This window comes from Fragaria vesca, linkage group LG2 (genome assembly GCF_000184155.1).
Source record: "Fragaria vesca subsp. vesca linkage group LG2, FraVesHawaii_1.0, whole genome shotgun sequence".
Classification (NCBI taxonomy): Eukaryota; Viridiplantae; Streptophyta; class Magnoliopsida; order Rosales; family Rosaceae; genus Fragaria; species Fragaria vesca.
The window spans coordinates 12,891,186-12,912,970 of NC_020492.1; the positions used below are offsets into that span (position 1 = coordinate 12,891,186).

General features: G+C 36.5%; 1 protein-coding gene across 1 annotated transcript; it reads right to left on the reverse strand.

Moving 5' to 3' along the window:
* Positions 1–11,539: 11,539 nt before the first annotated feature.
* On the reverse strand, positions 11,540–15,091 carry LOC101299642. The gene is made up of 10 exons (XM_004292438.1): positions 14,927–15,091; positions 14,732–14,804; positions 14,559–14,605; positions 14,270–14,473; positions 14,085–14,181; positions 13,656–13,769; positions 13,393–13,533; positions 13,239–13,301; positions 11,964–12,446; positions 11,540–11,842 (listed from the first exon to the last, which is right to left on the reverse strand). Exons 2-10 carry the CDS (start codon positions 14,735–14,737, stop codon positions 11,540–11,542), a joined length of 1,458 nt encoding a protein of 485 aa, XP_004292486.1. The 5' UTR covers positions 14,738–14,804; positions 14,927–15,091.
* Between the last annotated feature and the right edge of the window lie 6,694 nt (positions 15,092–21,785).

A 21,785-nucleotide genomic window follows, 5' to 3' on the forward strand; every position in this document is an offset into this window, starting at 1 on the left:
TTTCATAACCAAAGGCAGCCAAATTGAAAAAACTGTATCTTTCAACGCACAATCATTAAATGCAATCACCAAAGAAGTACCCCTTAAGCTTAATTGATTATGATCTTCTCTTTCCAGCAGGGCAGCACCAACCAAAAACAGAGTAGATTAGAGAATCATACCACAGAATAGACATAATTGAACATTACCTTTTATTACCAAAAGCAGCCAAAGTGAAAAAACAGTATCTTTCATCACACAATCATCAAATGCAATGCCCAAACAAGTACCCTTTGAACTTAATTGATTATGATCTTCTCATTCCTGCAGAGCAGCACCAACCAAAAAACAGAGTAGATTAGAGACGCAACTAAAACAAAATCCGATTTCTCTTAGTTTCACACTCTCACATTGCAAAGCTGCACTGATACAGGAAAAAGTAAAATACAAAGATGCATTTGTTTGGCAAATAATTTAAAATTGTACCTCAAAACTTCATCCAATCCCGCCCTAGTTCTTCATTCAAAATCTTAAACACACTTGCTCTGCATCGAATGGAAAAAAAATAAATTAAAAGAAGAGGATTATGTGATAGAACTAAAAGAAAAGCATGAGAAATTATGGACACTGTAATCTGAGTTGCCTAAATGACTATATATTTGCAGATAACATAACATAACATAACATAAATAACAATAACAATAACAATAACAATAAATAAAATAATAAAAATAGATCGACATTTTAAAAATAATAATAATAAATAAAAGCCTAAAAAAGTTTAATCAGAAAAGTGCAAAATTAATTTTACATGCTCAGCCACACTAAAGCTTGAATACCCCTTTAGAGCTTCATTTTCACCGAAAAATGCATACCATCAACTTAGGAAAAAATAATTCCAAAGAACCCAACAAACTTTGATCGACTGAAGGATCCAAGAAAAAGCAGCTGGAATGAAACAAAACATAGTAAAGTGGGGAGATAAGAGTATCAGCCAAAACTAAACAGATACCTTTTTTTTCATTGGACATGTTAAAAGTTCAAATACTGATAGTTCACATGGTGATCTTGGCCTACCCATTTGGATAAATAGGAAAAGATTGTAAACAACACACTAAGAACTACCACAATTGAGATAATAGATGAAACTGCATCCAGGAACCCAGAAAGAGAGGTAGAGTGCCTAGAATCCTGTACAGAAATAAAAAAGAGATTACCTTTCTCATGAAAGCCAAACAACGATGTCTATAATTCATTGACCACTATACAAAAATTTGTGAGCCAGAAACGTAATTCTAAATGAAAGCTAAACAAACTAATGAAAGTATATAGTTGGCAAAAGAAAATTCAGCTATCTTTATGACAATTGTAGGGTGGAGGTGAGAGAGAAGATCGATCTCTGTGTTAAATTGTTTCTCCAATCGAGCTGCCAAGAGGGAGGTATGAAATACAAAAAGGGGTTTAATACCAATTAGCCGAATACAAAATCATATATTACATGGCGAGCTCTCACCTTGACAACACCGTGTAAAAGCAGGAATTGAAGTCACAGGAGGTTGATTCTCTACATCAGTCCTATTAGCCTGAAAATCGAAATTACACAACTTCAGGTTACAGTCAAGTTTAGCCTAGGGGTTTGGAAGGCGCTCCACGATCTGAAGATTGTCAGCAGAAGCAATAAAAAAAAAACAGAAAGAAGATAGAGATAAGCCGGCTACCTGAATTTGTTCCAGATGAAAAAGTTGAGCTTCTTGGATGGCGTAAGCTCCTCCATCCAAGTAGTGCGGCATTTGAACGAGGAAAATAACAATAGGGCAGGTAATTAGATCAGAAACAGTTCGGATATCAAAAAGAGAGCAAAGAAGATCAAAATTCAGATTCACAATATAAAAAACGAAATAACAAACTTGGAGAAGTAAGCACACCTGAAAAAATATAACCCCCTTACAGCTTCACACACACACAGCACCACCTTCAATCTAAAATCCAATTCCAAAACACATGCAGAACAACAAACCATACAGTTAAAAGTAAAAAGGAAGCGAAATACTTATCAAAGTTAAGGAAACATTCGAGTGACTACAATACTCAAACTCGTACTCCATCAGTCACACTTGTACACATTCTTCAGTTCATCTCTTTACCTCAGGATAATCAACAAAACAGATGTTGGAATTAGTTTTGGTTTAAAAAAAGGATTGCTGATCTAAAAGTGATAATAAAATTCAGTGTGAAAGACGAATTCCTTACCAGATTTATAGGATCTAAACGCGATTGTCTTTCCACTAAGCTCCAGAGCTGCACATTAATCACCAAAAAGAATTTTAAGCACATTTAACACCAAACTCTAATAGTTTTTTTTAGCCTTTACAATACTAAAAACAAAAGTAAAGAAGCAATCATCACCTTCCCACCAGCATTGCCCTGTACAAATGAAAGGAATAAATTGCAACACTGATACAGCAATAATGAACTTGAAGAGCATGACAAGTTGAAAAATCCATGTTGATAAGTATCATTTCAGTAGGCAACTATTCATATATTCAAGTGCATCAATCATATTGCATGAAATAAAGTATTCCAAACAACCAATTTTGATTAAAATGCTTATCAGACTGCGCTACACATATAATGAAATCAGAAATTACTCACACCATTGTAAGACTGAGGCAATAGATCAGTGACACCAATTCCCCTGATATATTATTGTGCCCAAACCTCCTGCAATAATTTTCATCAGTGGCAAAACAATATCAAAACGAAAACGTCAAGTCTCAGTACCTAAATATCCTAAACTTTGGACCACAAATGACATGGGCACTTACAGTGAGAACAAATTCCGCAGTTCTTGAGGAATCAAAAATTTCACAGTTGGATAAAATCAAGCTATCCATATAGATGCAACAACATCTATATCAAACCTAAAACTCACTTTTCAAGCTTCACTTTTCATATCTAGTCTGTCCCAATCCAATTTAAGACCAGCTTTTTATATTCACAAACTTTCCAAAACAAACACCCAATTTATAACCAATGCACATTGCACTATCAACGCCATATAAATCTAAACCCACACAAAAACCCACCAAAAATTGAAAAGCAACATGTTTTAGTACAATAACGATTGGATCAAATACACCTTATAAACCCCAACGGAATTCTAATTAAACACTTGCTTTGAAAGAAAACATATCAATAATTATACCTGTAACCCGAAAACCCAGAATTACCTTCCCTATTCTTGCTGATGATACGCTGCAAATTTATTCAAGATCGGAAAGAGATCAACATAGATCAGAAACAGTTCAAATTTCAAAAAGAGCGCAAAGAAGATCGAAATTCAGATTCACAATATAAAAAACGAGATAAAAAAAACTTGGGAGAAGTAAGCAATCATGGAAAAATATAACCCCCTTATAGCCTCACACACAGAGCACCACCTTCAATCTAAGATCCAATTCCAAAACACATAAAGAACAAACCAAACAGTAAAAAGTAAAAGGTAGGAAGCAAAAATACATATCAAAGTTAGGGAAACATTCGAGTGAACCCAACCGTTCTCAAGTAAAACTGTTGCACAATTCCTAAATGTCACACTTTCCTTGGCATGACTTTAACACAGATACAGAGAAGTCATGAAAAGGTTAAAGCTCTTCCCTTTTTTCTATTTTCCTTTTGCTGATTGGTTTGATCCGAATTGAGATATTGTTCGGTATCATTGATAAGTACTATCAAAACCGGGTTTACAGATGGGGCTTGGGGAAACAAATTCAAACAAATAGGAACTTCTCACTAAGTTTGAAGCACAATTCTCAAGCACGAAAACCTAAAAACCGTAAATAAACATGACTTGAGAGCAAAAAACCCAAACCAACTGTAAACTTCAAAAATTCATTTCTCACCTGAAATTGAACAAACAGGAGAAGCTTTAGAAATTTATATGGATAGCTTATTTGAGTATGTTGCATGTAAACTGTAACTTTATCTGATAAACTGCTAAAAAATGAAAATCAAATCAGCAAGCTACTGGAATTTGGTGCAATCGATCATTGAGGTCCTAGACTGCAGAACAGACAAACGCCGAATCAGCTCAAATCAAGTAATGGGAACGGTTATCCTTCTTGAAATGATAAGCACAATCTCAAACAGTATAAAAACCACACAAACGGAATGAAAAATTTTGAAAAATTCAAAAGCACTCAACTTATCTATTCGATCTGAGCAGAGGATTGGGAACTTCCCAAATCTATAGTCCCATGAATCCGTCTTGGGGAAAATTTATATTGCACTCTTTGCATTCAAACACCAAATTTCATGCCACCAAAAAAATTCAAATGAAAACACAATAAAAATTCAAATGCAAAAGCAAAAGCCAATAAAGTCAAGCATAACAACATCAAGAATATACCTGATTTAAAATCTGGCTCGAAAATCAGACGCTGACAAACACAGCTACCGAAATCATCTTTCTCCCTGTCACAAAAAAGCGGTCTCAATCCAAAATTCGATACCCATATTTCAAATTGCCGATAAATCAAAAACACATAACCAAATTTCAAATTTACCATGAAAAAAGAAACCCAAATGATAACCCAAAACCAAAACTGAAATCAATCAAAGAATTACCCAGACTGCTATGTCAATTGACCGGTCAAGAACAACAGAAAAATCATTACACTTTAATTAGAGGATGGTGAACAACAGGAAAGGAGATTAAAGCAATTGAGCTAGTAATTACATTCACCATCTTTAGCTTCCGGCCAGATCCAGTTATCTCTGCAATTTTGTATTCTGGTGGCACTCGAAAGCAAAAAGAAGATAGAAAGAAAGAAAAATCATATTGATACTCAGATTAAGCAAAGATGAAAATTAAATCAAGTAGATGAAAGCAAAGTTTTCTTTCATTGAAGCCACTATATAATCGATACAGTTTTCTTTATTTGAGTATATTGCATGTAAACTTTAAAACTATACCTAAAAAACTGCTTAGAAAGGAAACTCAAATCAGCAACCTATATACTGGAATTCGGTGCAATCGATCATTGAGGTGCTAGACTGCAGCACAGACAAAACCCGAATGTGCTCAAATCAAGGAAACAGAAAACCCAGTCAAAAATAACAATGTGCATCACATTCTTCATCAGATAAAAGATAAAACATGCTGTCATGTTTGAAAAGATAGCGACTGCCGAGGATCAAAGCAATTGAGCTAGTACTTACATTCACCATCTTTAGTTTCCAGCCAGGTCCAGTTATCTCTCCAATTTAGTATTCGGGTGGCACTCGATAGCAAAAAGAAGATAAAAAGAAAGAAAGAAACGAAAATCAGATTGAAACTCAGAAAGAAGGAAATACAGTGTTCTTTATTTCAGTATATTGCATGTAAACTGTAACTTTACCTGATAAACTACTAAAAAAAATGAAAATCAAATCAGCAAGCTATATACTGGAATTCGGTGCAATCGATCATTGAGGTCCTAGACTGCAGAACAAACAAACACCGAATCTGCTCAAATCAGGTAATGGGAACGGTTATCCTTCTTGAAATGATAGGCTCAATCTCAAACAGTATAAAAACCACACAAAAACAGAATGAAAAATTTTGAAAATTCAAAAGCTGCACTCAACTTATCTATTCGATCAGAGCAGAGGATTGAGAACTTCCTAAATCTATAGTCCCACGAATCCATCTTGAGGAAAATTTATATCGCACTCTTTGCATTCAAACACCAAATTTCATGCCACAAAAAAAAATTCAAATGAAAACACAATAAAAATTCAAATGCAAACGCAAAAGCCAATAAAGTCAAGCATAACAACATCAAGAATATACCTGAGAAACTAACAAATTGGATCCCGCCCAAAATCAACCAAACTCGACCAGGCACATGTTGTTGACAAATCATCCATAGATTTTCACCCAAAGATATCTCATCGGCTCTACACCGAAAATGAAAAAAAAAAAAAATATGGATAGAACCAAAAGAAAAGGATAAGAAATACTGAGACATTAGAGCTGCTCAAAATATGGACTAATAAGAATAAAATGGACTTCAATGGTGGTATTTTTTTTTTTACCAAGATCAAAGGCCCAAGGGGCTTGAACTCTATTTGAATCACATAACACAGTTATGGGAACAAATTAAACCCTAGACAAAGAGCAATATGACAGCTCACAACTATTGAACATGAAAAACAATCTTGAATTTGCTTCCGGTGATGATACACAGTTCACTTTTAGCTTTACCTGAAATGCAGGTGGCTGTGGGGTACTTCTTGACATTGCAGGTAATGATGGTGCTTTAAGAATCTGTAATGACCAACAAAGTCCAGTGAATCAACGATATAGATCGTGACTGAAAGTTGAGATCAGGCCATAGCTTGAGTACCTTTTTGTTTACTGGATGAGCCTTAAACTTTGGAATTTTGGCCATCACCTCTTCTTCCAGCTCAGCAGTGCTCTTCACTCTAACTGAGCGCACACGCTGTGATGTCTCAAATTCTGACTCCTTTGGTCTTGTTAAGGTGAGTTTAGGCTTCATCTGAATAATAGAAACAACATCAACCTCTATAGCAAAGAAAAAAAAATTATTCAACCTGACCAACTAAATATATATAAAAAAAAGTGTAAAGTGAAACAACTTTAAGCAGGGTGAAGCTCCATTACGTGTGAAAGAGAACCATTAGCATGCGGCAGCGACAAGTCTCTGGTACTTGATGGGAACCTGTTCATCATTTCTGCCATTGAAACAAATGGTGCTGCAGGTTCCCGAACATAAATCTGGAGATTGGGAAAGGATCAACTACTCAATTCTGATACTGCATAACAACATGGAGTGCAAAAGAGAGATGAAAAGCACAAACCGTCATGTCCTGTCCTCTTTTTGAGTTTTAATAGCTGTTGAAAAATGTGTGGCACTGGTATGACCCAGTTTTGACTTGTGGAGCAATGTTAGGGATTAAGAATCTGCATTTTAAGGGCACAAGGAAAAACAATCAGGGGAAATGTCTAGAAATAATCTTCACCAAACGACAACAAAGAGGCTTCTAGATGTGAGCCAACACAAATTACAGAACTAAAAGTAACCTGTCTAGATGTAACCCATGAAAAAAATTGAAATCAAACAAAGAATTACCCAGACGGCTATGCCAATTGACCGCACATGTACAACAGAAAAGGCATTGCACTATAATAAGAGGATGGTGAAAAACAGGAAAGAAGATTGAAGCAATTGAGCTAGTACTTGCATTCACCATCGTTAGTTTTCAGCTGGGTCCAGTTATCTCTCCAATTTTGTATTCTGGTGGCACTCGATAGCAAAAAGAAGAAAGAAAGAAAAATCAGATTGAAACTCAGATTAAGCAAACATGAAAATTAAATCAAGCAGATGAAAGCAAAGTTTTATTTTTTATTTTTTATTTTTTATTTTTAAGCCACTATACAATCGACACAATTTTCTTTATTTGGGTACATTATAGGTAAAGACGGTAACTTGACCTGAAAGACTGCTTAAAAATGAAACTCAAATAAGCAAGCTATATACAGGAATTCGGTGCAATCAATAAGCCTTGGCAATGTGCTTTATGTTGAATGTTCTTGATTATTATTATGCAGAACCACACATTATATTTAAGTGCGCATGTAAAATAAGCAAAATGCACAGGACTAATTTGGGTTAAACAGTAATACCTCAACCATGAGAACACCAGACATAATAGGCCTCTCTAGGAAATGGCCAGGGAAAAAGTTCTCATTGATCGTCACATCTTAATAGCAACAGTTGAAACACCTGGGTTGTACTGGATCTCTCTATCCACCAAAAGAAATGGAAACCTGCAAAACACCCAAAAGCCAAAAGCCTAAAAGATCAAAACTTTAGAAACAATCACTAAAACCATCCAATACCCACCAACCAAAAACAGATAAAAAACCAAGACCACTCACCTGTGAGGCAAGATTTCACATATTTGATTGATACCAATCACTGTTGGAAAAGGTGGGAATTCCGATCAGAATAGCCTCACTGAATGATTTGCTAAAACAGATAAAAGCACTGAAATTGAAGTCAAAATTGAAGAATGTGCTTACCCAATTCAATTAGGGAGTCTTTGGGTTTGGCCCTTTGGGGGCATCTTCTTGAGAAGAACAACACAAATGAGATTAGATTGGAGAAGAAATATAACACTACAGAGTGAACTAACTAAGAAGACTAATGATAACATAGTTGTTTAAGCTGAAGAAAGTTCATACCAGTCGACTTTCCCACCGATTCCAAAGCATTTCTTCCGGCCTCTTGATCTATGCTATTGCCAACTGCAGCTGTACATATCTCAGATAGTAACGAACCCCAATTAGAATAGTATTGTGTCAATTTTTTCTGTATCTTGCGTACAAACATCAAAAGGTGTCACTAATGTTGTTTTGAGAATTTTGCCTTACCCTCAAGAAGCAGCCTCCTGTCCATTGATTCCATCTCTCTTCTTCCTTCCTACCCCAGTCGTCTGCGATCAAATTCAGAAATCATGCCTCAAATCCAAAATTTAAATTCGTAAAAGTATATCAAGTACCGCGCAGATTCGGAATGAACCAAAATAACTTTTGAGAAGTAAAATAAAAAAAATTGAAGATGGTATAAATTCTACATCAATTGAGCTTTCATCAAGAGTGACATTAAAAGCTACAGACTCAATTCAATGAGTGCTTACCAATGCATCGAGCAAAGCAGAGAACCACTCCCCACAGCCACATAATATCCAACATAAGAGTTTTTAAACATCACAATGCAATAACAGTAAGTGGCAGCAGTAGCAATGACTTTTAAATATCAGGTTTTCACACAGGAATTTTGATACAACTCCATCATCTCAAAACATACCCAAATTAGATAATACTTGATCCTATAGATGAAGAATGACACCCTCTATAAAAAAAACTGTCAGATTTATACCCAATTGAGGAGTTCAAGAACCAGATAAGTCCTTGAATCCAACAGGTTCCATACTGAAAAAGAACAACAGTAGCCTGCCTGACTTCACCCAAAAGCCAAAAGCCTAAACGATCAAAACTTTAGAAACAATCACTAAAACCATCCAATACCAACCAACCAAAAACAGATCAAAAACCAAGACCACTCAACTGTGAGGCAAGATTTCACATATTTGATTGATACCAATCACTGTTGGAAAAGGTGGGAATTCTGATCAGAATAGCCTCACTGAATGATTTGCTAAAACAGATAAAAGCACTGAAATTGAAGTCAAAATTGAAGAATGTGCTTACCCAATTCAATTAGGGAGTCTTTGGGTTTGGCCCTTTGGGGGCATCTTCTTGAGAAGAACAACACAAATGAGATTAGATTGGAGAAGAAATATAACACTACAGAGTGAACTAACTAAGAAGACTAATGTTAACAAAGTTGTTTAAGCTGAAGCTAGTTCATACCAGTCGACTTTCCCACCGATTCCAAAGCATTTCTTCCGGCCTCTTGATCTATGCTATTGCCAACAGCAGCTGTACATATCTCAGATAGTAACGAACCCCAATCAGAATAGTACTATATCAATTTTTTCTGTTTCATTTAAAGAAACAGCTTAGGCGTACAAACATCAAAAGTGTCAGTAATGTTGTTTTGAGAATTTTGCCTTACCCTGAAGAAGCAGCATCCTGTCCATTGATTCCATCTCTCTTCTTCCTTCCTACCCCCGTCGTCCGCGATCAAATTCAGAAATCATACCTCAAATCCAAAATTTAAATTCGTAAAAGTAAAGTAAAATAAAAAAACCACGAATCAATAGTCCCACGAATCCATCTTGGGGAAAATTTATATTGCACTCTTTGCATTCAAACACCAAACTTCATGCCACCAAAAAAAATTCCAATGAAAACACAATAAAAATTCAAATGCAAATGCGAAAGCCAATAAAGTCAAGCATAACAACATCAAGAATATACCTGATTTGAAATCTGGCTCGAAAATCAGATGCTGACAAACACAGCTACCGAATCATAAAAAAGCGGTCTCAATCCAAAATTCGATACCCATATCTCAAATTGCCAATAAATCAAAAACACAACCAAATTTCAAATTTACCATGAAAAAAGAAAACCAAATGATAACCCAAAACCAAAACTGAAATCAAACAAAGAATTACCCGGACTGCTATGCCAATCGACCGGACAAGAACAGAAAAAGCATTACACTTTAATAAGAGGATGGTGAAAAACAGGAGGGGAGATCAAAGCAATTGAGCTAGTAATTACATTCACCATCTTTAGTTTCCAGCCAGGTCCAGTTATCTCTGCAATTTTGTATTCTGGTGGCACTCGAAAGCAAAAAGAAAGAAAAAAATACGTTTTCTTTATTTAAGTATATTACGTGTAAACTGTAACTTTACCTGATAAACTGCTAAAAAATGAAAATCAAATCAGCAAGCTATATACTGGAATTCAGTGCAATCGATCATTGAGGTCCTAAACTGCAGAACAGGGCAAACACCGAATCAGCTCAAATCAGGTAATGGGAACAGTTATCCTTCTGGCAAACTGAAGCATTAAAGACTCATTAGGACCCTCTCCTGAAACTGACGCATTTAAGACTAACTTAAAGAGACCTTAAGACTTCTAAACTGAAATGGAAATATGAAAAGACACAGGCAGCTTAGAGACTTCAGGAATCAGACTTTGTTTCCCTCCCGGGTGCAACAATTATTTTGAATGATTAGGTGCTTTCTCTTTCCATTTGTTTCGCTCATAAACCTTGAAAGGTTTGACTATGATGTCCTCATCAATTCTCCCTGGCTGAGAAGAGCTCGCCTCCGGCGAGATAAAACTGTAGTATCTTTCCAAGATATCTGGATTGGTGTGCTGCAGCTCCTCCTTGTCAGAGTCAGGTTTTTCTTTCCATTTAATTGAATACTTCTGGTAGCCTCCTTGTCTTGTTGAAACCACCTGCTCATCCACAATGTTTTCTACCACATCTCTTGGGACGATGATGTTAAGCGATTTTGCCTGCTGCCCTCCCTTGCAAGGTAGTTGGGGTACCGGTTTTGGCTGGATAGGATTCAGCTTGATGTGCTTTCCTTCATGAATAAAGGAACACGAGTTGGAACGGCCGGAAATGGTCACATCTAGATCATACAACCATGGTCTGCCCAAAAGAATGTGTCCCACGTCCATTGGCACCACATCACACCAAACAGTATCCTTGTATGATGAGAATTGAATAGGAACCTGACACCGTTGTGTTACGGGAATAGAACACTTATCAATCCATGCCACATGATAAGGTTGAGGATGATCAGCAGGGGACAACCCCAGGTTAGAGATGGTTGGAGGGGAGACAATATTGACACAGCTTCCATTGTCAATGATGACCTTATAACTTCTGTCTCCATAAGTGTGAAAGATGCTGGTCCTCTTCCAATCTTCAGCCGCTTTGGGTTGAGTCAAAGTGCACCTTACCACCGCCGTTCTTGGTTGAATTTGGGCAATAGGTTCATCCTCCAAGTCATCATCAACGGCAGGAATTTCAGGGATATAAACTTCTTCCTCCAATTCCTCTCAAGCCTCTTTTCCTGTGCTTGCTGCAAACAGACTACGATGTTTCTCTTTGGTTGGGCATTGGCCAGCATAGTGACCATGGCCTAGACACTTGTAGCACTTTACAGATCCCCCTCCTCGAACACCAGATTGCACTCCCTTTCCTGTATCAGCTTTCACAAATGAATTGGCAGTACTGGAGCTATTGGCAAATGGAGATGGTGCTGTTCCCGATGAGCTGGGACGAAATTCAGGATTTTTCTGGTCAAATCGGCTATGCACAGTTGTAGGAGTCTGCAAGTAGCGCTCCAATTCCAGCACTATCTGGTATGCTCGCTCCAATGAATATACTTCATGAGGAATCAGCTCCCTCTGAAGTTCTGGACAAAGGCCGGTTCTAAAACGAGCGAGTCACAAAAGGATCTTCATTTATGTTGCATCTCACCATAAATTCTTCAAACTTATCAATATACTCAGCAGCTGTCATGTTCCCTTGACGAAGAGATTGCCACTGATTCAGCAAGCGCTCTTTGTAAGCCAAAGGAACGTACTTCTCCTTCAGCCTTTCTTTCATCTCCTCCCAATGAATGATAGGTTCATCACCGGCTCTTGCAGCTCGCCTTTCCACACCACTCCACCATTCTCTAGCTTTGCCCACCAACTTCATCTTTGCAAACCGCACCCTTCGAGTTTCAGACAACTCGTACCAGTCAAAATAGTGGTCCATGTCTGATATCCAATCCAGACACACCTTCGCATTCAGCTGGCCATCAAAGTTTGGAGCTTCAACTATGACAGACTTCAATGCTTTTTCCTCAGGATCATGTCCATCTTGCCCATTGTTGTTTCGAACAGCCTGCCTGCGAACATTCCTCCTAGACTGCATCCTTGATCCTCCACCAACACTCTTCTTCGTTCTGGATAGAAGCTTCGATTGCAGCCAAACGTTGGTTATAAGCAACTGCTTGATCCTGTATCCTGGTCTCAAGATGACCAATTTGAGCGGCTAAGCCTTCAATTGTTTTAGCCAAGGCTGCAAGATCCATGGTTAAATGAGGATTCTTGGCTGGAGCTTGGACAGCTCTGATACCAAAACTGATGCAGCAAACCTCCTGCTTAGATACCAGGATCAACAAGCTCTAAAGCTTGGGGTTTTAAACACACACAAAACACTTGGATTTGGGAATCACTCCCTGGTTTCTCACCAAATCTAGGCTTCTCACCCTAAAACTAGGCTTCACGCCAATCCCATCACAGGAAAACTCAGAAACACTCTGATAATTTTATTCATATAACATAGCATAGCATCCCTATGTAGCCCTTACACTTATTTATACTTGAGCTGGTAGCTCAAATGGACTGCACTAAAGACTCTTCTAAAACTGAAGCATTAAAGACTCATTAGGACCCTCTCCTGAAACTGATGCATTTAAGACCAACTTAAAGAGACCTTAAGACTTCTAAACTGAAATGGAAATATGAAAAGACACAGGCAGCTTAGAGACTTCAGGAATCAGACTTTGTTTCCCCTCCCGGGTGCAACAATTATTTTGAATGATTAGGTGCTTTCTCTTTCCATTTGTTTCGCTCATAAACCTTGAAAGGTTTGACTATGATGTCCTCATCACAAAGAGCAATATGACAGCTCAGAACTATTGAACATGAAAAACAATCTTGAATTTGCTTCTTGTGATGATACACAGTTCACTTTTAGCTTTACCTGAAATGCAGGTGGCTGTGGGGTACTTCTTGACATTGCAGGTAATGATGGTGCTTCAAGAATCTGTAACGACCAACAAAGTCCAGTGAATCAACAATATAGATCGTGAATGAAAGTTGAGATCAGGCCATAAATTGAGTACCTTTTTGTTTACTGGACGAGCCTTAAACTTGGGAATTTTGGCCATCATCTCTTCTTCCAGCTCAGCAGTACTCTTCACTCTAACTGAGCGCACACGCTGTGATGTCTCAAATTCTGGCTCCTTTGGTCTTGTTAAGGTGAGTTTAGGCTTCATCTGAATAATAGAAGCAACATCAGCCTCTAGCAAAAAAAAATTATTCAACCTGACCAACTAAATATATATAAAAAATAGTGTAAAGAAGTGAAACAACTTTGAGCAGGGTGAAGCTCCTTTACGTGTGAAAGAGAACCATTAGCATGCGGCAGCGACAAGTCTCTGGTACTTGATTGGAACCTGTTCATCATTTCTGCCATTGAAACAAATGGTGCTGCAGGTTCCTGAACATAAATCTGTAGATTGGGAAAGTATCAACTACTCAATTCTGATATTGCATAACAACATGGAGTGCAAAAGAGGGATGAAAAGCACAAACCGTCCTGTCCTGTCCTCCTTTTGAGTTTTAATAGCAGTTGAAAAATGTGTGGCACTGGTATGACCCAGTTTTGACTTGTGGAGCAATGTTTGGGGTCTGGGATTAAGAATCTGCATTTTAAGGGCACACAAGGAAAAACAGTCACAGGAAATGTCTAGAAATAATCTTCACCAAACGACAACAAAGAGGCTTCTAGATGTGAGTCAACACAAATTACAGAACTAAAAGTAACCTGTCTAGATCTTCCAACATCCAACTTCTCCCACTTAATTGCCTGATTCTCCTGAGCTAACATGGATGTGCCACTTGCATTTTTCACGTTCTCTTCTCTGTAAGTTTCAGTCAAGTATACAATTAGGACATAGCACTGGCGTATAATGAATTCAAGAAATACCAGAAAAAGTGAAGCATGCCAACCTTTTCATAGTATACGGTTTAATATGTGAAGAGTTCAAGTGACCTTTTCCCCTTGGCCCTGATTGGTTTTTGGAATCACTTGGAAGATCTCCCTTCTTGGAATAATTCATGGGTGGCTTTGGAATACTAGCTATGGAATTACTATTCTCCTTCTCATTAGTTATATCAGTTCTCTTATTGGAAGATACTGCAGCAGCCAGAACACTGCAGAGAAGAAACACAATGAGAAACCTTAGAGCTAGAAAGAGACCTAAGAGAGCATTATATCAGCGGTAAGAGGAAAACTAACCTTCCATCATCTTTCATGCATTTGTCCTCTACTTTATCAGCAGAAATCTGAAAGCAACACATTAGTGATAAGGGGCCACATGTAATCAGGAAAATATCTAAATGAATATTTGCAAAAATTAAGATGAATTACTACAATTTAAATTAATTAATTATCAGTTGAGTTCAGCTCACTCTCATAGTTGCTAGGATCAAATTTAGCGCAGATTTTTTCCCATTATACGTGATTGCAGCTTTGTCATAGGCCCTACAAAAAAGTGTACATCAATTCTCACTCCAATCTTCAACTAATTGTTTTTCTTCTTCCCAGAAACCAATAAATTCAATATCTGTATCGCTATCTGTATCTGCAGCTTTGCAAACACGTACCTTCCGCATCGTTCTCAGCATCAAATAATCCCAAATAAACGTACCTGTAAAATCAATCATTAAGCTGTGTAAGAGATTACAAATGGGGCACACAAAATTTTTCATCGGCATTTCATGTCATTTGACCATCGATCTAGACCGTAAAAAAAATGAGGTCTAAATAGGGTTGACAACAAAACATACCGGACAATAAAATGAGTGATAACTAAGAAAAGGGTTTACTTAATTTTTGCCTAAAAATTGGCTAATCCGAGCCCTCCCATATCCCACACTTATGCAATGGCACTTCTCTATATTTTGAGCCGCCTCTAGGGAACCCAGTACTTTGTCGAAAAAGTACATGCACACATTCCTCCTTTGTTAAATTGCCACGTTCAGCAACATATTACAAAAGAATATAATCAATCTTCCCCGTATCCACAAAATCATTAAAAAATAAAAAATAAAATTGAATAGCTGGTTTTACTGTTGAAGATAAGCTATAAAACTGTTCATAATAAGTTCAGAGAAAACCACAATCCCAAAAAACCTAGCTTTCTTAAGGCAAGAATTGAAGAACTCAAGTCAGTACTCCATGTCATAGTCTTCATAGTCTTCCATGTCTAAATTTATGTCAGCCTCTACTCCCTGAACTTGATCGCTGCTCTGTCATACACTGCAAGACCAACATGGATATTTTATTTGCAATGATGAAACAGGTGTCCTTGTGTCAATTCATAGAAACTATCTCATTGGCATTTCATGTCATTTGACCGTCAATCTACACTGTTAAAAAAATGAGGTCTAACTAGGGTCGACAACCAAAACATACCGGATAATAAAATGAGTGATAATTAAGAGAAAGGTTTACTTACTTTTCACCTAAAAATTGACCCATCCGAGTCTCCCATCTCCCACATTTATGCAATGGCACAATATTTTGAGCCGCCTCTAGGGAAGTAGGGAACCCAGTACTTTGTCGGCAAAGTACATGCACACATTCCTCCTTTGTTAAATTGCTCATCCGTTCAGCAACATATAACAAAAGAATATAATCAATCTTCCCCATATCCACAAAATCACAAGAAAAAATAAATTTTATTAATTAAATAACTAATTGAATAACTGTTGAAGATAAGTTATAAAACTCTAAAGGCAAGAATTGAAGAACTGAAGTCGGTACTCACTTGTTTCAAGTCATCTTCATAGTCTTCAATGTCATCATTCATGTCAGCCTCTACTCCCCTCGCAGCTCTATCATACACTGCAGAAAATAATTTATAATAAGCAACTAACTAATCATTAAAATTTCTACATGTTCTTGGTTTCATTGCTTTTGACTATCCTCCTAACCATTTCTAGAGCAAGGATGAGCTCTTCCTCTAATTTTTAGTCTGTTTGTTTTTTCTGCTTTGTGTCTTTTTCACCTGTTTGTAACCAAAAAAAAAGTCAAGCCTCAGGTACCTCACTCAATCTCAAACGTAAAATACTTGAGTATCCAGTCTTTCTCTCTTTCTATTCTATTGCAAATCCACAGAGATTGAAATGTGAATGAATTTGGCTAGAAAACATATCTTGTTTGCATATACCGGATGTAAATTGTTTTTGGCCATACACAGCAATCAAATCTGCAACTAAATATTTTTGCTCAGAACTGTCATCATTAACATTCAACGGGTACATTTTTGGAATTTTAGATGCATTGCATTGTATGCATTTTATCTATGTGTATATATCTCTGATGAACAGCTAAATCCTAATGTGAGTTATGAAAAGGTCTGCAATCACACCCAATGTGAAAAGTAAAATAAACAGAACACAGACCTTCAATACGGAATTGAGTCCCAGCAAGCTTTACCCTTCACCGAACCTGCAAAAAAAATAAAAGTATTCGCAAGACCCAATCCAAAATCCAACTGGTCATGTGAATAAATAATAACACACTCAAAACTCACATATCAAAAAAGGACTTCATCCATACAGTACTCATTTAATCACATTGCATACAACATTGCAATCCTAAATTCTTAACCTCATAAAAGCTGAAAGTCCTCCTATCGTATCTAAAGATGGAAAAATCTGTCTGCATTATAATATAGCAGCAATCGTTCTTAACAATGCAATGGAGCTTCTCCATTTAGAAGGCAAAAGAGCAACCAATTTTGCAGCTCATCATCAGAATTTTATTTTATTTTTACATGTACAAAGTGTACCTCAAAACTTTATCCAATCCCGCCCTCGTTCTTCATTCAAAATCTCAATCTCAGTCCAAGTAGTCCGGCATTTGAACGAGGAAAATAACAACAGGGCAGGTAGATCAGAAACAGTTCGGATATCAAAAAGAGAGCAAAGAAGATCAAAAATTCAGATTCACAATTTAAAAAACCAAATAACAAACTTAGGAGAAGTAAGCACACCTGAAAAAATATAACCCCCTTACAGCCTCACACACACAGAGCACCACCTTCAATCTAAAATCCAATTCCAAAACACATGCAGAACAGCAAACCAAACAGTTAAAGTAAAAAGGAAGTGAAAATACTAATCAAAGTTGAGGAAACATTCGAGTGACTACAATACTCAAACTCGTATTCCATCGGTCAAACTTGTACTCATTCTTCGGTTCATCTCTTTACCTCAGGATAATACACAAAACAGATGCTTGAATTAATTTTAGTTTAAAGAAAGGATTGCTGATCTAAAAGTGAAAATAAAATTCAGTGTGAAAGACGGATTTCTTACCAGATTTATAGGATCTAAACGCGATTGTCTTTCCACTAAGCTCCAGAGCTGCACATTATTCACCAGAAAGAATTTAAGTCACATTTAACACCAAACTCTAATAGTTTTTTAACCTTTACAATACTAAAAACAAAAGTAAAGAAGCAATCATCACCTTTCCAGCAGCATTGCCCTGTACAAATGAAAGGAATAAATTGCAAAACTGATACAACAATAATGAACTTGAAGAGCATGACCAAGTTGAAAAATCCATGTTGATAAGTATCATTTCAGTAGGCAACTATTCATATATTCAAGTGCATCAATCATATTGCATGAAATAAAGTATTCCAAGCAACCAATTTTGATTAAAATCCTTATCAGACTGCACTAAACATATAATGAAATCAGAAATTACTCAGCACTGACGCAATAGATCAGTGACACCAATTCCCCTCATATATTGTTGTGCTCTGCCCTCCTGCAATAATTTTCATCAGTGGCAACAATATCAAAATGAAAACGTCAAGTCTCAGTACCTAAATATCCTAAACTTTGGACCACAATTGACATGGGCACTTACAGTGAGAACAAATTCTGCAGCTGATAAGTTCCTGAGGAATCAAAAATTTCACAATCAAGCTATCCGTATAGATGCAACAGCATCTATATCGAACCTAAAACTCACTTTCCAAGCTTCACTTTTCATATCTAGTCCGTCTCAATCCAATTTAAGACCAGCTCTTTATATTCACAAACTTTCCAAAACAAACACCCAATTTACAACCAATGCACATTGCACTATCAACGCCATATATAATCTGAACGCACAAAAACCCACCAAAAATTGAAAAGCAGCATGCTTTAGTACAATAACGATTGGATCAAATACACCTTATAAACCCCAACGTAATTCTAATTAAACACTTGTTTGAAAGAAAACATATCAATAATTATACCTGTAACCCGGAAAACCCAGAATTACCATCCCTGTTCTTGCTGATGTTACGCTGCAAATTTCGTCAGGATCGGAAAGAGATCAACATAGATCGGAAACAGTTCAAATTTCAAAAAGAGAGCAAAGAAGATCGAAATTCACAATATAAAAAACGAGATAAAAAAAACTTAGGAGAAGTAAGCAATCATGGAAAAATATAACCCCCTTATAGCCTCACACACAGAGCACCACCTTCAATCTAAGATCCAATTCCAAAACACATGCAGATCAACAAACCAAACAGTTAAAAGTAAAAGGTAGGAAGCAAAAATACTTATCAAAGTTAAGGAAACATTTGAGTGAACCCAACCGTTCTTAAGTAAAACTGTTGCACAATTCCTAAATGTCACACTTTCCTTGGCATGACTTTAATACAGATACAGAGAAGTCATGAAAAGGTTAAAGCTCTTCACTTTTTTCTATTTTCCTTTTGCTGAGTGGTTTGATCCGAATTGAGATATTGTTTGGTATCATTGGTAAGTACTATCAAAATCGGGTTTACAGACTGGGGCTTGGGGAAACAAATTCAAACAAATAGGAACTTCTCACTAAGTTTGAAGCACAGTTCTCAAGCATGAAAACCTAAAAACTGTAAATAAACATGACTTGAGACCCAAACTAAGTGTAAACTTCAAAAATTCATTTCTCACCTGAAATTAAACAAACAGGAGAAGCTTTAGAAATCTATATGGATAGCATAATTGAGTATAGATTAAGAAACATGAAAATTAAAAATCAAGCAGATGAAAGCAAAGTTCTCTTTCTTTGAAGCCACAATATAATCGATACAGTTTTCTTTATTTGAGTACATTGCATGCAAAATTTGTAACTTACCTGAAAAACAGAAAAAACAACAAACTAAAATCAGCAAACTATATACTGGAATTCGGAGCAATCGATCATTGAGGTGCTAGACTGCCGCACAGACAAAACCCGAATCAGCTCAAATCAAGGAAAAAGAAAACCCAGTCAAAAACAACAATGTGCATCACATTCATCAACAGATAAAACATGTTGTTATGTTCGAAAAGATAGTGACTACCGAAGATCAAAGCAATCGAGCTAGTAATTACATTCACCATCTTTAGTTTCCAGCCAGGTCCAGTTATCTCTCCAATTAGCATTTGGGGGTACTCAATAGCAAAAAGAAGAAAGAAACGACAATCAGATTGAAACTGAGAAAGAAAGAAAAATAGTTTTCTTTATTTGAGTATATTGCATGTAAACTGTAATTTTACCTGATAAACTGCTAAAAAATAAAAATCAAATCAACAAGCTATATACTGCAATTCTGTGCAATCGACAATTGAGGTCCTAGACTGCAGAACAGACAAACGCCAAATCAGCTCAAATAAGGTAATGGGAACCGGTTAACCTTCTTCAAATGATAAGCTCAACTCAAACAGTATAAAAACCACTCGACTTATCTATTCGATCTGAGCAGAGGATTAGGAACTTCCCAAATCTATAGTCCCACGAATCCATCTTGGGGAAAATTTATATTTGCACTCTTTGCATTCAAACACGAAATTTCATGCCAACACACAAAATAATTCAAATGAAAACACAATAAAAATTCAAATTCAAATGCAAACGCAAAAGCCAATAAAGTCGAGCATAACAACATCAAGAATATACCTGAGAAACTAACAAATTGGATCCCACCCAAAATCAACCAAACTCGACCAGGCACATGTTAACAAATCCTCCATAGATTTTCACTCAAAGATATCTCATCGGCTCCACGCCGAAAATGAAAACAAAAAAATGGATAGAACCAAAAGAAAAGGATAAGAAATACTGAGACATTAGAGAACACGAAGAACACGAAGCTTACTTGAATCAATCACCCAAAAACAACCAACGCCCACAGCCACACCCGACAAAAACAAAACGAAGAACCAAGAAGCAACTTCAGAACAAAAACAAATCAAATCAAATGCAAACCAAAATCAAAAACTTAGCAGAAGTAAAACATACCTGGAGAAAGATCACTCCTCTCAAGCTCGATCACAACATGCAAAGAGAAATTTTCTGTTCGGAAATCAATTCGTCCAATTCAAATTCAGCATCAGATAAAAGAAAGGTACGAAATTGAAAAACCCGAATATATATGATTCAAATTGAGGAATAGTTGTTAGATTCCCTTCTACTATGACTACTTTATTTCTACAAAAAAGAAAGGCAAAAAAGATAGTTAGCTTTACCCGAGGACGACGCTAGAATCAATTTACTGAGTTTTTGGACTACAGTTACAGCTTAATTTTCTTGGCATCCTAAATCCTTCGTATCAGCTCATTCTTCGTACCAGCTCAATTGATATCATGATATGCATGATAAATAAAACTAATAAAAGAAAAATAAAGGAGGACGAACAGAAAGCAAAAGTTTGTCTATCAGGAGGAAGAACCTTATGTGCTCCATCAGGGGGCTTGATCAGTCGCATCCATCATTCGGTTTGTATGATCAATAAGTTACTGATTCACCAGCAAATTTTGAAGATGACGTTCAGTTCCAATAATAAACGAACCCTGAAATAACCATAATTTTAGTGCACAGAGTGCATTGGGACTGCAATTCAACTAATAGCCCCAGAGAAGATCACCTGCAGAAACCAGAAACTTATCACTATCAGTTTAGAGTTAGGAATATGACTATACCAGTAAACTGGACAACAAATGAACAAAGCAACCTACCAATGTCATTTTTTATATACTTGCCAACTTATTTTTGATATATTGGAAATGCTTGTTAGAATTTAATGGTAACTGTAGCTTTGAATGAGACATTTGTACTGATTTAGCAATTAGTTCAACCTTTACAATATATTTTTGAAGTACATGCATATTCATAAGAAATTCACCCGAAACTGTTATTTAATCAAAAATTGAAAATGAAGGGAAAAAATGAATTCTGAAGTACATGCATATTAGCAGGAATGAAATTGAAGATTATTTCCAATGCAAAAATGAACTGAAGAAAGACAACACAAAGTTTACCTAGTTGTTCCCATTCAATTGCTTCCGATATCGATTGACATTGAGCACCTAAACGAACAACCAAGAACCAAATCAGAACCAAAAATGAACAGAATATTTCAAATCACATCTTTGAATCCTAGAGGTACCCAAAGAAATGAAAAGGGAACCTGGACACATGAAA

Excerpts from the sequence above, each read along its gene's own strand:
- LOC101299642 (XM_004292438.1), bottom strand. Across the intron at positions 14,182-14,269 it reads AAACCGTATACTATGAAAAG|AGAAGAGAACGTGAAAAATG; the intron begins GTTGGCATGCTT and ends TGAAACTTACAG. Across the intron at positions 13,534-13,655 it reads CTAATGGTTCTCTTTCACAC|ATGAAGCCTAAACTCACCTT; the intron begins GTAAAGGAGCTT and ends TCTATTATTCAG.